The sequence below is a fragment of the Aythya marila genome, assembly GCF_965140915.1.
Source record: "Aythya marila genome assembly, chromosome: 3".
In the NCBI taxonomy this organism is placed as follows: Eukaryota; Metazoa; Chordata; class Aves; order Anseriformes; family Anatidae; genus Aythya; species Aythya marila.
The window spans coordinates 114,543,567-114,556,446 of NC_139044.1; the positions used below are offsets into that span (position 1 = coordinate 114,543,567).

General features: G+C 43.7%; 2 protein-coding genes across 2 annotated transcripts; one reads left to right on the top strand and one right to left on the bottom strand.

The window, feature by feature from the left end:
• Positions 1-995: 995 nt before the first annotated feature.
• Positions 996-9,686, top strand: ANKRD66 (ankyrin repeat domain 66; the record flags this gene model as incomplete). The annotated part of the gene is made up of 3 exons (XM_082757891.1): positions 996-1,134; positions 2,494-2,722; positions 8,926-9,686. The coding sequence occupies 3 exons, from the start codon at positions 996-998 to the stop codon at positions 9,104-9,106; spliced, it is 549 nt and encodes a 182-aa protein (XP_082614017.1). The 3' UTR covers positions 9,107-9,686.
• A 3-nt stretch (positions 9,687-9,689) lies between these two features.
• Positions 9,690-10,747, bottom strand: LOC309876200 (taste receptor type 2 member 2-like; the record flags this gene model as incomplete). The annotated part of the gene is made up of 1 exon (XM_082756200.1): positions 9,690-10,747. The coding sequence occupies one exon, from the start codon at positions 10,745-10,747 to the stop codon at positions 9,716-9,718; it is 1,032 nt and encodes a 343-aa protein (XP_082612326.1). The 3' UTR covers positions 9,690-9,715.
• Between the last annotated feature and the right edge of the window lie 2,133 nt (positions 10,748-12,880).

The following is a 12,880-nucleotide window of genomic DNA, read 5'->3' on the forward strand; positions in this document are numbered from 1 at the left end:
TAGGGTTGGGAACCTCCCTGCATCAGCCTCTGCGAGCCCTGATGCTAGTCCTTTATAATGTGCTCAGCATGGAAATTACACTCTTCCAAGTTGCAAGCTGTGAATGGTGCTCCATGAAGCAAATGTCAGTGAAGCAGAAACTGGATAAAGTCCTAAAACTCTTCCAGTTTCTGAAGGGGACTGGACTAATTGGCTCAAGACTAGGTGTTGGTACGGGAATATAAAAGCTTTGTCCCTGTTGATTTGGCCAGACTGGAGAAAATATCGCAGTAGTTCCATCCGCAGGATGATGGGATCCTGTAGGGATCTTTGCAAGCTGCTTCAGTGCCCTGCCAGCAAAGCAGCTAGAAAAGGTCTCCCCTTTTCATTGAAGCCCACAGCCTTGTAGGGGTTGAAGATCTGCTTGCATGTCTTGATTTGGATCTGTTTCATGGGATTGGAAAGTGCAAATCACAGCTATGGAGATGAGCATTTTAAGCGACATGGCACAGCTAGGCTTTCTGCACAAAAGAGCACAGAAGATACTCACCAGACATTTCTTTCCTTACACTAAAATGCTGCCAATAACAAATCTGCAGCACTGGCAAGGGAGGAGCCAGTTTCCAGGGTAAATGCGTGACAACAGATCGATGGCAATGTTTGGCCTGAGCTGGCAGCTCTTTAGCAACATTCTTGAGAAGTGCAACGTGGTTTTGCCTACGAGTCTTGAAAAAAAGGGCTGCACTTTGCTCCAGATTTCCACGACCGTAAACGAAACATCACCATCAGTCTTTGATCACTGGTTTGATAATAAATACTTTTTTTTTTCTTCCTCTCTCATTTCTCTTTCCTTTTTTTTTCTGGATAAATCCTGGCTTCTCACAGTGCATGTCTTGTTTTCAATCCAGACACTGCCTGACCCAGTAAAACTGCTTGAAGATGAGAGGAGCTGATGCATCAATGAGCATGCACTAAACGACGTTGCCCTTTACCAGATTTTTTCTGACGTGTGCAGCATGACGGAGCTCCACGAAGCTGTGGCTGTGGGCGACTACGACCTGGTGAAAGAGATTTTGAGGAAGGGGCGCTGCGACCCAAATCACAAGGATGTGGACTGGAACGACAGGACCCCGCTGCATTGGGCTGCTGCGAAGGGTAAGCGTGTCCCTGCTCTGTCACCTCTGCAAACCGTGTCCTAAAAGGCATCACGACTGCAGTTTTCTTGCTATGATAGCAATTAATACTGGCAATCATCACAGTTTGTATCAGATCCCTTTGTCCTTAATGAGGAAAAAGAGAAAGACAATATAATTTCGAACAGGATCTGTGCCCACAAGATAATTTATGGGATTATCATCAAAGAGATCTTTAACACAGGACCAGAGTCAAATTAAAGTTAAAAAAAGTAAAAGTCAAATATCCCTTTACAGCCCTGGAAAGATGTGAACACAACAATACAGATGCTGTATAATTGTACACAGCGTAAAACATGTGCTGCAGTGTTTGGTATATGCTGGGATCTCAGATCCTGATGCCTGCCTTTGCTCAGAAATCAGTTTGCTGCTTTACAGCTGGTACCAAGTTTTACACCTGATGGATTTCTCATTTGGGCAACAAAATAGGGAACCGAATGATTTTCATAAAGCTGTTTCATCTATATAAAAATTTACATAACCGTTATATATAAAATATTAATGTGGCTAAAATGCAAACTGTAAAAATGTAAACTGTAAAATGTAAACTGTAAAAACGTGAAATCAGGGAATGAGGACTTATAAATGCTGTGATTGTCCTCTGATAAATCCAAAACAACAAGTAGTGAAATCTGTTTCCCCAAGGAAAACCACATGTACACAGTGGTGGGTTACTGTGGGATGATGGTGAGATGTTGGTGTGGTCTGCATGCCACTGGGAACAGCCTCACTCAGCAAAGGCCATGGTCAGCAGGGTAGAAATAACTTTATTTTTGCTTCTTTGGCAACTCCACAAGTTAGAAAAATGTGAAGCTGAAATAAAACAAGTTATTTCTCTCTCTCATATCAAACTTTTTTTTTTTTTTTTTTTTTAATTAAAGCTGCTCACAACTTTTTAATGTTAAATTTTATTTTGGCTTGAACTAAAAAAAAATAATGAAAAAATGGAACAGTAAACGGACAATTAGTCAAGGACTACTTGCAGTTACAGAATCATTTAAGTTGGAAAAGACCTCTAAGACCACTAGCCTAGCACTGCCAAGCCTACCACTTGGGATGTACTGCTCAGAAAGCAGCAGAAAGCTTTTTGATTTTGTTGCTGTTCTTTTTGTAAAATGCTTCTGGAAGCTATTTACTTTGGAAAAAAAAGGAATCAGCATTTTCCAACGAGTATTCCTTATATGATAAATAAAATGGCTAGGCCACAGGTAAAACATGATTGGAGGGAATCATGACCAAGTGTGCGGTGACTGTCTCCTTCAGCCTGAAAGCATAAAGCCTCATTTTGGTGCTTTTCTCCCCATTCTTCTCTCCACGCCAGGGCAATCGGAGATGATTAAGCTCCTCGTGGCTCACGGTGCCCGCCCCTGTCTGAGGAGCGACGCGGGCTGGACCCCGGCTCACTTTGCGGCCGAGTCAGGCAGACTGGGTGTGCTTCGCACCCTTCACTCCCTGCACGTGGCCATGGATGCAGAAGACCTCTTTGGCGACACTCCCAGGAGGCTCGCAGAAATCTACGGACACAAGGAGTGTGTCAAGTTCTTAGAAACGTGAGTAGCAATAGCTGTTCCCAGCACGATAGGCGACAATGATCCTGAGTGGCGTATATAGGGCCAGAATGAATATGAGTGCATTATTCATCTTTCTGCCTAAACCTGTCAAAGCTGTTGAGAATTAGGTTGGAAACGAGGAGACATTTCTTCTCAGGAAGAGCAGTCAGGCGTTGGGATGGGTTCCCCAGGGAGGTGGTGGAGTCACCATCCCTGGGGGTGTTCAAGGAGAGCTTGGACGTGGTGCTTAGGGACATACGGGTGACATTGGTGGTAGGGGGATGGTTTGAGCACGTGATCTTGGAGGGCTTTTCCAACCCTAATGGTTCTGTGATTCTCTGAATGCATAAGAGATAAGCAAATGCAGTTCTTTGTCACAGGGAAGCCATTGGGAAGTCTTTTCTTATTGCACTTCCTTCTATGGTTTGCCTTGGTATGTTTTCAAAAACATTACAACTTCATGACATCATTGTTTTTGTAAGGATGTTACAAAGCGATTATTGAGCAATAGAAGTGAAAGGAAGAACTAACAATGCCACGAATATTAACCTCTTAGAGTGGTGAATGCTGACTGCACAGGTTAAATTGTGTAAGAACAGCCCTTTAGCAGGTAATGATAGTGTATGTACAGGATTTGTGGTAAAAACTGACATACATTTATTTGTTTTTTTTACATAACTATTGAAAATTTTACCATTTGATCTGTTAGTAAGGTGGCCACATTATTAGCAGGTATTGCTTTCCAATTCTGGAAAAGTCCTGATTGTCTTAACCCTTACAGTTATCATTGTGGCATTATATACAATTAGTATTAAGCTTTTAATAGTTCCAAATAACCAGCTGTGTTTTTCAGCTGACATATCCCCACTGATCTGGCTCAAAATTATTTTCCTCTGTGTGAATTGTGAATCTGTATTGAAATAGATCTCAAGTCTCAGGCTTATGTAACTTCAGTTATTGGAACAAGTCTATTTGTTTGATTGTTTATTTGTTTTTCTGATAAGCTTGATTTCAGAGCCTTTTACAGGACTCCACAACATGCCCAACAGGGGCCCCTGAGCAAGAGATCCTGTTCATGTTTCCCTGAGAGTCCCAAGGCTGAGAGCACCCAAAGGCTTTTTCCGCCCCTGAAGATTTCTGTGATTTTGCAGCCCTGCTGTAGTTTGTAACTGGAATCTTTCTTACTGTTGTGATGTTATCAAGACTGCTTTGGCACCGTACAAATCACCTATATGCACATATCCAACCCAACGTCTCCAGCTTGCCTTGAAGACCACGTACAAACTACATGTACAGGTCCATGGTGCAGATTTGGTGCTGACTCTCCTTTCTGCAAGGCCTCTCCCCTCTTCTCCACCTCCCAGGCTCAGGGCTACTGGTTGCCACGTCCCCATCATCGAGGAATTCAGCACAGGTGCTGCCACGTTCAAAATGAGGCTGTGCAAACGTCTGTGGTGGCCAGTCTCCTCCAAGCATTGCTTTTCATGAACCCCATAAACCTGTTAGCTTTCTGCTGTACTTCTGCAGCTTGTTGGTTCCTGCTGAAGTGCTCCTTACCCTCTTTTTTCTTGACACAACATCAGTGTCCTCCCATAGGTACAGACACCTGAACTGTGCCAAACTGTCATGCAAACAACTTTCTAGGAGAGCCACACATTCATGTTTCTAAGCTCTGGTTATTGTGGAAGTGGATGCAACCTTTGCATGTTACCTGCCCATCCCACACCCATCCTAATGCTTTCATCATAATGAGGATTTTCTCTTTATACTGTCCTTGGGTCTTTGCTTGCATAGTTTCTGTATCCGAACAGGTAAATTTCTGAACAGGTAACTTTCTTCCCTAGAGAGTGAAAAGTCTTCAGACTTGTTCCCCTCGATGAATCATTTATAGCAGCTGACTCCCAGTTCAGCTGCTGTCGTGTTTACATGGATCTCAGCACAAACTCCTGTTTATCGAGTTCTGCCAAGGGTGTAGAATTTGCTCCACACTTGGCTGTGCCTGAGAGCAAAGGTGGTGAGGTGACAGCAAGGGGGAGGTTGCCTGGATCACACAATGCCCATGGCAGGCGGAGGTGCCTGCATGGCTGGGATGGGCGGTGGAGGCAGCTGGAAGAATGATTGACAGGAAGATTGATGGGATGATTGACAGGATGATTGATGGGATGATTGACAGGAAGACTGATGGGATGATTGACATCCAGTCTGAGGCACCAGATGAGCGGAGAGGTGACAGCCTAAGGCGACTCATGTAGCTTGTGACTGGTTTTCTGAGGTGAATGACTAATTTAGGGCAGAAAAAGTGAATAGTTGCCTTTCAGAGCCACATGCTGGTCTGAGTCACCCTGTGGCCATGCTCTGCTCAGGCAGAAGTGTGGCTCACAGGAGGAAAGGGTGTGAGTGCTCATTGTGCTGAGCTACAGCAAAGCTGCAAAAGGTTTGGTGACCGTGACACAAAGGAGGTGACAGTGCAGTGAAGCGAGATGGACCCAGTGTCTGTCCCTTGGTGGGCTCAGGAATCCAGACCAAGCAGGGCTGCAAATCTCCCACCATAGAGACCTGAGAGAGGTGCAGGATTAAGGGCTGTGACAATTTACAAACCAGAAAGACTCTTTAAATGCCCGTGCCTTGGACAGGTTGTAATGTATGGTCACTGCACAGGAACAATGCAGCCTGCAGGCAGCCCGAGCAGCCAAAACTTTGTCAGTGGAGCTTGGGAGCCATTTTTAAAAGCCCAACCTGTGTAATTTACAGCCACGGTGGAAGTGTCCACCCTCATGCAACAGTTTCACCTCCTCACATCAGCAGATAGAATTAACTAGGAGGAATCACTGGTATTTTTAAATTACCTTCTGCTTCTGCAGATGTGCAGAAGGTCCAGCAGTTATGTCCATCTTCAGGGATCGCTGAGGCTCTGGCAGGAGCTGGGCAGTACTGCTGTGGCTGCAGACACAAAATGAAGTTTGTGTGTGCATGCTAATGCTGCACAGTGCAGAGTAGATCTGGTCACCCTGCTGGCTGCATTGGGATGTAAATGTGAGGAATATTTTGTTACACAGCAGCACTGTCAGTCTTGAATATTTGCCTGTCATGCAAAATAGTATGAAGAGAGAAAAGGCAATTTATAGAATAACAGCCTGAGGGCTGTGCAAAATGCAGGGCTGGAGTGTGTGTCTAAACAGTGAGAGGAGCACCCAAATCCTTCCTAGATCCCATTTCAGCCTTTCCTGCCTCCACCACCATGCACCTTACATGCTGTGTGCCTGCCTGTGGTGCTGCTGGCTGCATGAACACACGCTTCCACATGCAGCCAGAGTGACTGCTCCGTGCTGAGGGCTGTTTGCATCCACATGTAAATACTACACGTATCAACACATTACTATTAATAACACATAAATATTAGGAATGTTCTGCTACAGCGTCTCTGCACCACTCACCGAGGTTTGCATGGACATGCAAAGCATTGAAACCAGCCTTCAAATGCACAGCTGCCTATGAATAACAATTTGCATCAGGTTTATTTTTTTTTTCTGCACCACAGCTTTACCTTGGATGCTTTCGGAGCTGCTGGGAGCAGCGCCAGGGCAGCTCCGAGACCTGTGGCCCATGCCTGCTGCCATCCTGCCTGCAAAGAGCCAAGAGTCCAAACTGCAGCAGAGGCTCCCTCTAGATGAACCCAGGGCAAATATATATACATATATATATGCACAAACATATGTACTAAACCTATGCTGTGCAACGCATCTCTGTGCAGAGCTGCTGGCTTTGCCCTGTGCTCTCAGTTGGGACACCCCAGCACAGATGTGAGGGTGTTGCTAGATGGCAGAAAAACAAGTTTTTGCAGATATTTGGCAATATTTTCATTAGGGCTCCACAAACCGTTACAAAACCAGAACTCTGCAGGGAGACAAAATGGTTTGCCAGCTCTAAGACAGGCCTCACAGCTATATTTAGCGTTCACTGTGGCCTCACCTTGACTATTGCATGCAGTTCTGGGCTTCACAAGATAAAAAGGATATTAATGTCCTTGAATGCATCCAGAGGAGGGCAATTAAGTTGGTGTAAGGGCTGGAAGGCATGTAAGGGCTGGAAGGCTGAGGATACTTGGGTTGTCCAGCCTGGAGCAGAGGAGGCTGAGAGGTGGCCTCAGCACTCTCTGCAGCCTCCTGAGGAGGGGGATGGAGAGGGAGGTGCTGGCCTCTGCTCCCTGTCTGAGATTTAGGAAAAAAAAAATTCCTGTGAGGGTGGTCAAGGACTGGAATAGGCTTCCTAGAGAGGTGGTTGATGCCCCATGGCTGTCAGTGCTCAACAGGCATTTGGACAACGCCCTCAGTAATAGGCTTTAACTTTGGGGCAGCCCTGAAGCAGTCAGGCAGTTGGACTTGATGGTATGAGTAGGTCCCTGCCACCAGAACCACTCTGTTCTTACACCTGGGTGAGCTGTCAGTGTGTCAGCTGCTCCAGGCATGCAGCAGTTCCCCTGCGGCCTGTGGAGAGGCCCCTGGTGGAGCAGGCTGTCCCCCTGCAGCCCAGGGGTCCCACATGGAGCAGATCTCCACGCTGCAGCCCATGGAGAGGAAGAGGTGTAAAAGAGCATCTGGGTGGGTGTCTGGCAGCTGCCCAAGGTCAGCCCACCACAGCGGCTCCTGTTTTTTCCAGTACTGTCTCATGCTAACCACTACCGTGAGAAAGAAAAGGTCTGATTTGCTTCTTTTGCTTCTTTTGCTACTTTTGAAAGATAGATGTTTTACCTTTCAGTAACTTGGACATGAAGGATAGGCATATTCATTTTTCTAAAATTCCTCACTGCCTACAAAATGCAGAAAGTAGCTGTCTGTTTTATAGCTGGGGTCACTTTTTCCTGAGGTAATTGACTGTGTCAGTGCCAGGCATGTATCAAGATTGTAAAGTTAACACTTAATAGGAAAAATATTTGAAAGCTGTGATTAACAAAACCATAACTAAGATGATGATGATGATGATGATGATAATAACCACCATATTCCATATTTTTTCTGCCCAGATAAACATATTCATTTTGGTCTTGATTAAAGTGTTTTTAAATTTGCTTTGCTTGTTTGCAATGGAAAGTGTAATGAAATCAGCTGCTGTTTCAAGACTGTAGGAAAAACCACAGTGAAGTATGCTTATTTTCAGGCTTCTAGTCTGAAAGAACTGGGACTTTTTCAGTTTTTTTCAGTTTCCCAGTCTGAAGATCTGGGACTATGTTTGTTTGACAGAAAATATACGAGTATCATGAAAAAATGAGAGCTTTTTACAGAGGACAAAAATTACAGAGGACAATTTCCAGCTCACTGCTGAGCTGGAAATACCAGGGCTTGGGTGGATGATGGCTCACTTTCTGAAATCCGTATTTCACACACTTGAAATCATGGCAATAACTTGAAAGACATGTGTGAGACCCCCAGCAACCAGAATAAAGTTGTGAATTATCTGTATATGGAGATACAGGGCTAGAGAAAGTGGTATCTTTCGCATAACTTAAGGTTTTTCCATGCAAAATTTGAACCTCTACAGACAGCCTTAGTTCTATGACATTGCTTGATGTTAGTCATTATTTTAAAAACAGATATAGGCATGAATTATTAAGTTTAAATCTGCTTTTGAATGCAAATTTTAGGAAAATTTTAGGACTGAATTGCATAAAGTATTTGTGAAGTTAAAAGATCATCTGTAAAGAATAACTGTGTCCAAATTCTCCGAGATTCCAGTGGTTTTCAGATCTGATGTTTTGGCACAAAAAAAATCTAGTACTCATGAATGAGCAGTACAAAACATTTTAAAAAATTTGAAATGTTGTGGTTGTTGTGAATTAAATTGCTGTGTGCATTTGCATTGCAATGTGCTTAAGTCTTTTTAACAGCACAAAAATTTGTGCTCTTAGATCAGTCTGAGAGCTTTGCATTAGTTGTGTAAAAATTGTGCTACAATTGTTTTTCCAATGATTACAGCATGAATTTCACCATAGATCCTTACCAAAGTTTTTCCACCTCAATCCATATGAATACCTGGTCACTTGGGGTGATGAATCCCGTTGGATTTGGGGTGACCCTGAGGGTTTTCTCATGGATTGCTGGCAATAGTGTTTTGACCATGATCTGTTACTTTGGATGGGCTGCTCATGAGTGGTGGTGTGACTATGTCATGCTCTGTTTTTGAAGATAAACTCTTGCTTTCTTCCCCAGAGCAGAGGTGGAGAGCAGAAACTACCTCAGGACAGCTGCAATGAAAGGAATTCCTGTGGACCAGAGAGATGAAGACTGGGAACTCAAGAAAGAAGAGTTTAAGAGAAACTCATCATGTGCTCGGCAGAACTACAAAACCTCTGTTCAAAAGAAGAATCGAAAGAAAATGGGAAAGCGGTAGTGTGCCCTGCCTGTTTGGTACCACTGAGAACTTGCAGTGCAGAGCAAAAACACTGGCAGACCTCAGATGCAGGGTGAAATATGGATGAACAACAGAAGCAGCTGGCCACGACAATGCATCTTTATAATGTACTGTAAATTTTGTTGGTCTTAGGGAGTAGGTAGGAGACTTTCTGTCCATATCTGTGTATATATGCACAGCCACAGCAGAAATGATTTCTAAAACAAAATTGGTATGAATATGTTTAGCTAAGTAGTTTCAGTCAGCAAATACAGAAGCATTTTTAGGTACACAGTGCTCTTATACTGTTGTCCCCCTTTCACAGCTAGTCCATAGACCAGATCTAAATTATTTTATTGACAGTAATTTAACTAAAAGAATTAGTTAAAAGAAATGACAACAATAATTTATTTAACTCACAATAATTTAATTCAAAGAATTTTAATGAAATGTTCTTAATTTAGTTAGAGAAGATAGCACATCGACATCACCTGCACTGGCTGGGGAAATGCACTAAAGATTGAGTGACTTGGTTTTGAGAAGAAAAAGTCAGAATTATTCCCAGAAAAAGTCAGAATTTTTCCCGGGCTCCATCCCTTATTACACTTCCTAGCACATGCAAAGCTTGCGCTTCACACAGGGCAGAATCCTCAGCACTATCTTTTCCAGCTTGGGGCTGCTGAAAATCAGGATAAGGGAATGAACAGACGGAAAAGCGTACTGGAGTACTAAAAAGAGAAACGTCATAGGATTTTTCTCCCGACTGGGATAAATCATTGTCAAGATCAAACATATGAAGTTGATGCCATAGATGATGAAGAAGGACAGCAGAGATTTCATGGCTTTGATGTGGGCGTCCATGCTGAGGTCCTTTGCTGAGCTTGTCTGCATCTTGCACTTGTGTCTCCAGAGAGAAAAGAGGAGGAGAAAGGCAGAGAAGATGACTATTATGAATGCTACAGAAAATCCAAAGCCGCAAATGTAAAAAATAGAGGAATATTGTTTGTTTATTTTCTCATTCAGTTTTCTGAAATATTCTAGGGAGGTGGAATTGAGGTTGCAACAGCTCACTTGATTGGTACTGTCAAAAACAGGGCTACACATGACCAGGGACAAAACCACTGAACCCAAGAGCAGCCATGGCACAATCCTGTCAATTTTCACTTTCAGGTAGATGAAGAAGATATATCTGAAATTTGCGATTTTTATACAATAAAAAACATACAAGCAGGTAGAAAACCACAAGTTGAAAGAATTTGAAATACAGAGAAGAGGTGCAAATATTCGTGGTACCCTGCGGATATAAGTTTGCCAGTGAAAAAGCATTGAAGTAATGGTATATGCCCATGTCACACACAAAAACCAAAACCTGGAACATCCCAGAAACAGCAAGATCTTCTCACTGGAGTTAAAGCTTTTCTTTTTAACCCAGGTAAGGCAAGACACAGCCACAATGAAAGCATTGATCCACATGCCAGCAAAAGCCTGAAGTGTGATGACGAGCGTAATGGCGATATCGTATGAAGTGGCATTAAATTGCTGCTGAGAGTGGGAATCATCCATCCTGTACGACGGGTGGTGGACACGCAGGCTGCTGTGCTGATGCTCAGCATAGGATGGCAGATGCTGTTCCCTGAGCATCACGTCTGTGAAGAGGAGTTTTATAGAGCTGGTGGCGGGGGGCAGATCTTGGTGCTGCTCCTCTTCAGAGCAGCACAGGTGCAGGAATGTAAATGTGGCAGATATTCCCTTACCTGGCATCAGTACCAGTCTTCAATATTTGAATTTTGGCCCAGAGGAGCTGTGTTTGGTGACACAAACAGCGTATATGCTGCTCTGACATTTTACTCTCGGAGGGCACGAAAAACCCATCTTCATTTTCCCCGTGGTAGAGCTTTAATCATAAGTGAACAGGCATGTGGTAGGGGGAAGGCAGTTCAGGATAAGGAGGAATTTCTTTCAAAGGCTTAAACTAAAGCATATGAAGGAAAGGGGTAAACATAAGGACGAGTCCCTGTGCCAGGGTCCAAAATCCATATGCCAAGTAGAGTCTCTGGGAGTGATGTGAGGAGTTTAGGGGATGGGACCATGCTGTGCTCCCTTTACCCTGAACTTAACGAAGCTTCCATATAGCTTTAGGTCCTGAAAACCTGCTTCATTTTGTTTTGCTTTCCTTTATTTTGTTTTCTAACAAGCAAGTTGTGTAAAGCTCTGTAGAGCACAGACTTCCTATAGACTTTGGGTTTGTAAAGAGCCTTCCCCGTTGAGACCACAGTGACCAACCAGATCACGACTGATGCTGTGATGGAAGTAGAATAAAGTTAATTCTCAACAAATAGCTCTAAAACTGCGAGGAATAAACCACCAGCATCTTCACTTTTCAGAACGAACCCCCTGTCTTCTGGGGGATATAAATGCAAGTACCGCTCACCGAGTATCGCTATCACATGCTTCTATTTGCATTATATTTTTTTCACTAAGACCTAGCTACATTTTTAACCTGTTGAAATGTTTTTGCATGAGTAAATCCATATCCTGTCCTGCTTCTCCCTGGCCTGTGTGGCTTGTGTCCACAGGGAAAGTTCTGGGTGGGATCCCCACTCAAAGCACTGGGAGCAGTTAGCTTCATAGGCACGACAGTGGGACCAAGCCTGGACCTCTCATGGTACCCCTGTCCTGACGGACAAAGCCTTTGAGGTCTCCTGAGGAAACCCAAACTAGGATGCTTTGTTTGAACTCTATGGCCAATGTTCTGTTGATTACAAAAATAACACAACTTTTTAAATTAAAGATGATGTTTTACCCCAAAAATCACATATATAAAATCTAAGTGTTTATCTAAGTGTTTCCATCAAGATGTTCTTAGGAAGCAGGAATGAGAGCTTCTGTCCATGTGTGTGTCTATATGTATCAGACCTCAAATACCAGAAAACTACAGAAGGTGTATGATAGACTAATACTGTAATTCACTGAAATAGAGATATAGTCATAGAAATGGCAGTATCTACCCATATTGCCTGGGAGGGAAATCTTTTTGTTCCTATTTGACTGAGGAAAGCACCTGAGACTGTGGTTCTGCTCACTGTAGTGATGTCCATGCCCTTTGCTTGTTTGCTTCTGTTCCTGAGTCAGCCTGAGGTTCTTTCAGGGGCTCATAGTCTCTCGTGTTGCCTCTCTCTTTTCTTTGGCAGTGGGACCTAGTTGCTTCTTCTGGTTGCAGGGAACTCTGGTGTTGACCTTTCAGTAGACATGAACTTAACAGCCTATATCTACCATCCTTAGTCCAGCAGGAGGGAATACGTGCTCCCTCGTTACTGGTTTCAGCCATTTGTGACTGCCAAGACAGTTAGAGCACTGCCTTATTTTTAGCAGTGCCCCCAGCCATTTTTATATCTATGTTCACAGGAATCCATGGAACCACTCCTGAGCTATCCCTCTTTCATCCCTTACTCTTATCAAAAAGTGGTAAAAGCATTTTTTAATTGTTTCACTTCTCGATTGAGAAAAAAATATTTGGAATTTGCTCCAAGGCAGTTTTTCATGTTAGCACTGGGCAGCCATTCATACTGACCTCTGACACCTGTGTGTCTGCATTCCCTCCCCTTTTGAGACTTTTAAGGATGGAAGGAGGTATCTTCAGCGTGGCTTGCTGGAGCTGAGCCTTGTGGTATGCAAGCTTTTGAGGGGCAATGTGCCATGGGTTGTAGGGAGGAAGGCCACTCTGTGGCCTTTTTGTGAAAGTGATTGGGACTTCATGTTAAAGGATCATCTTTG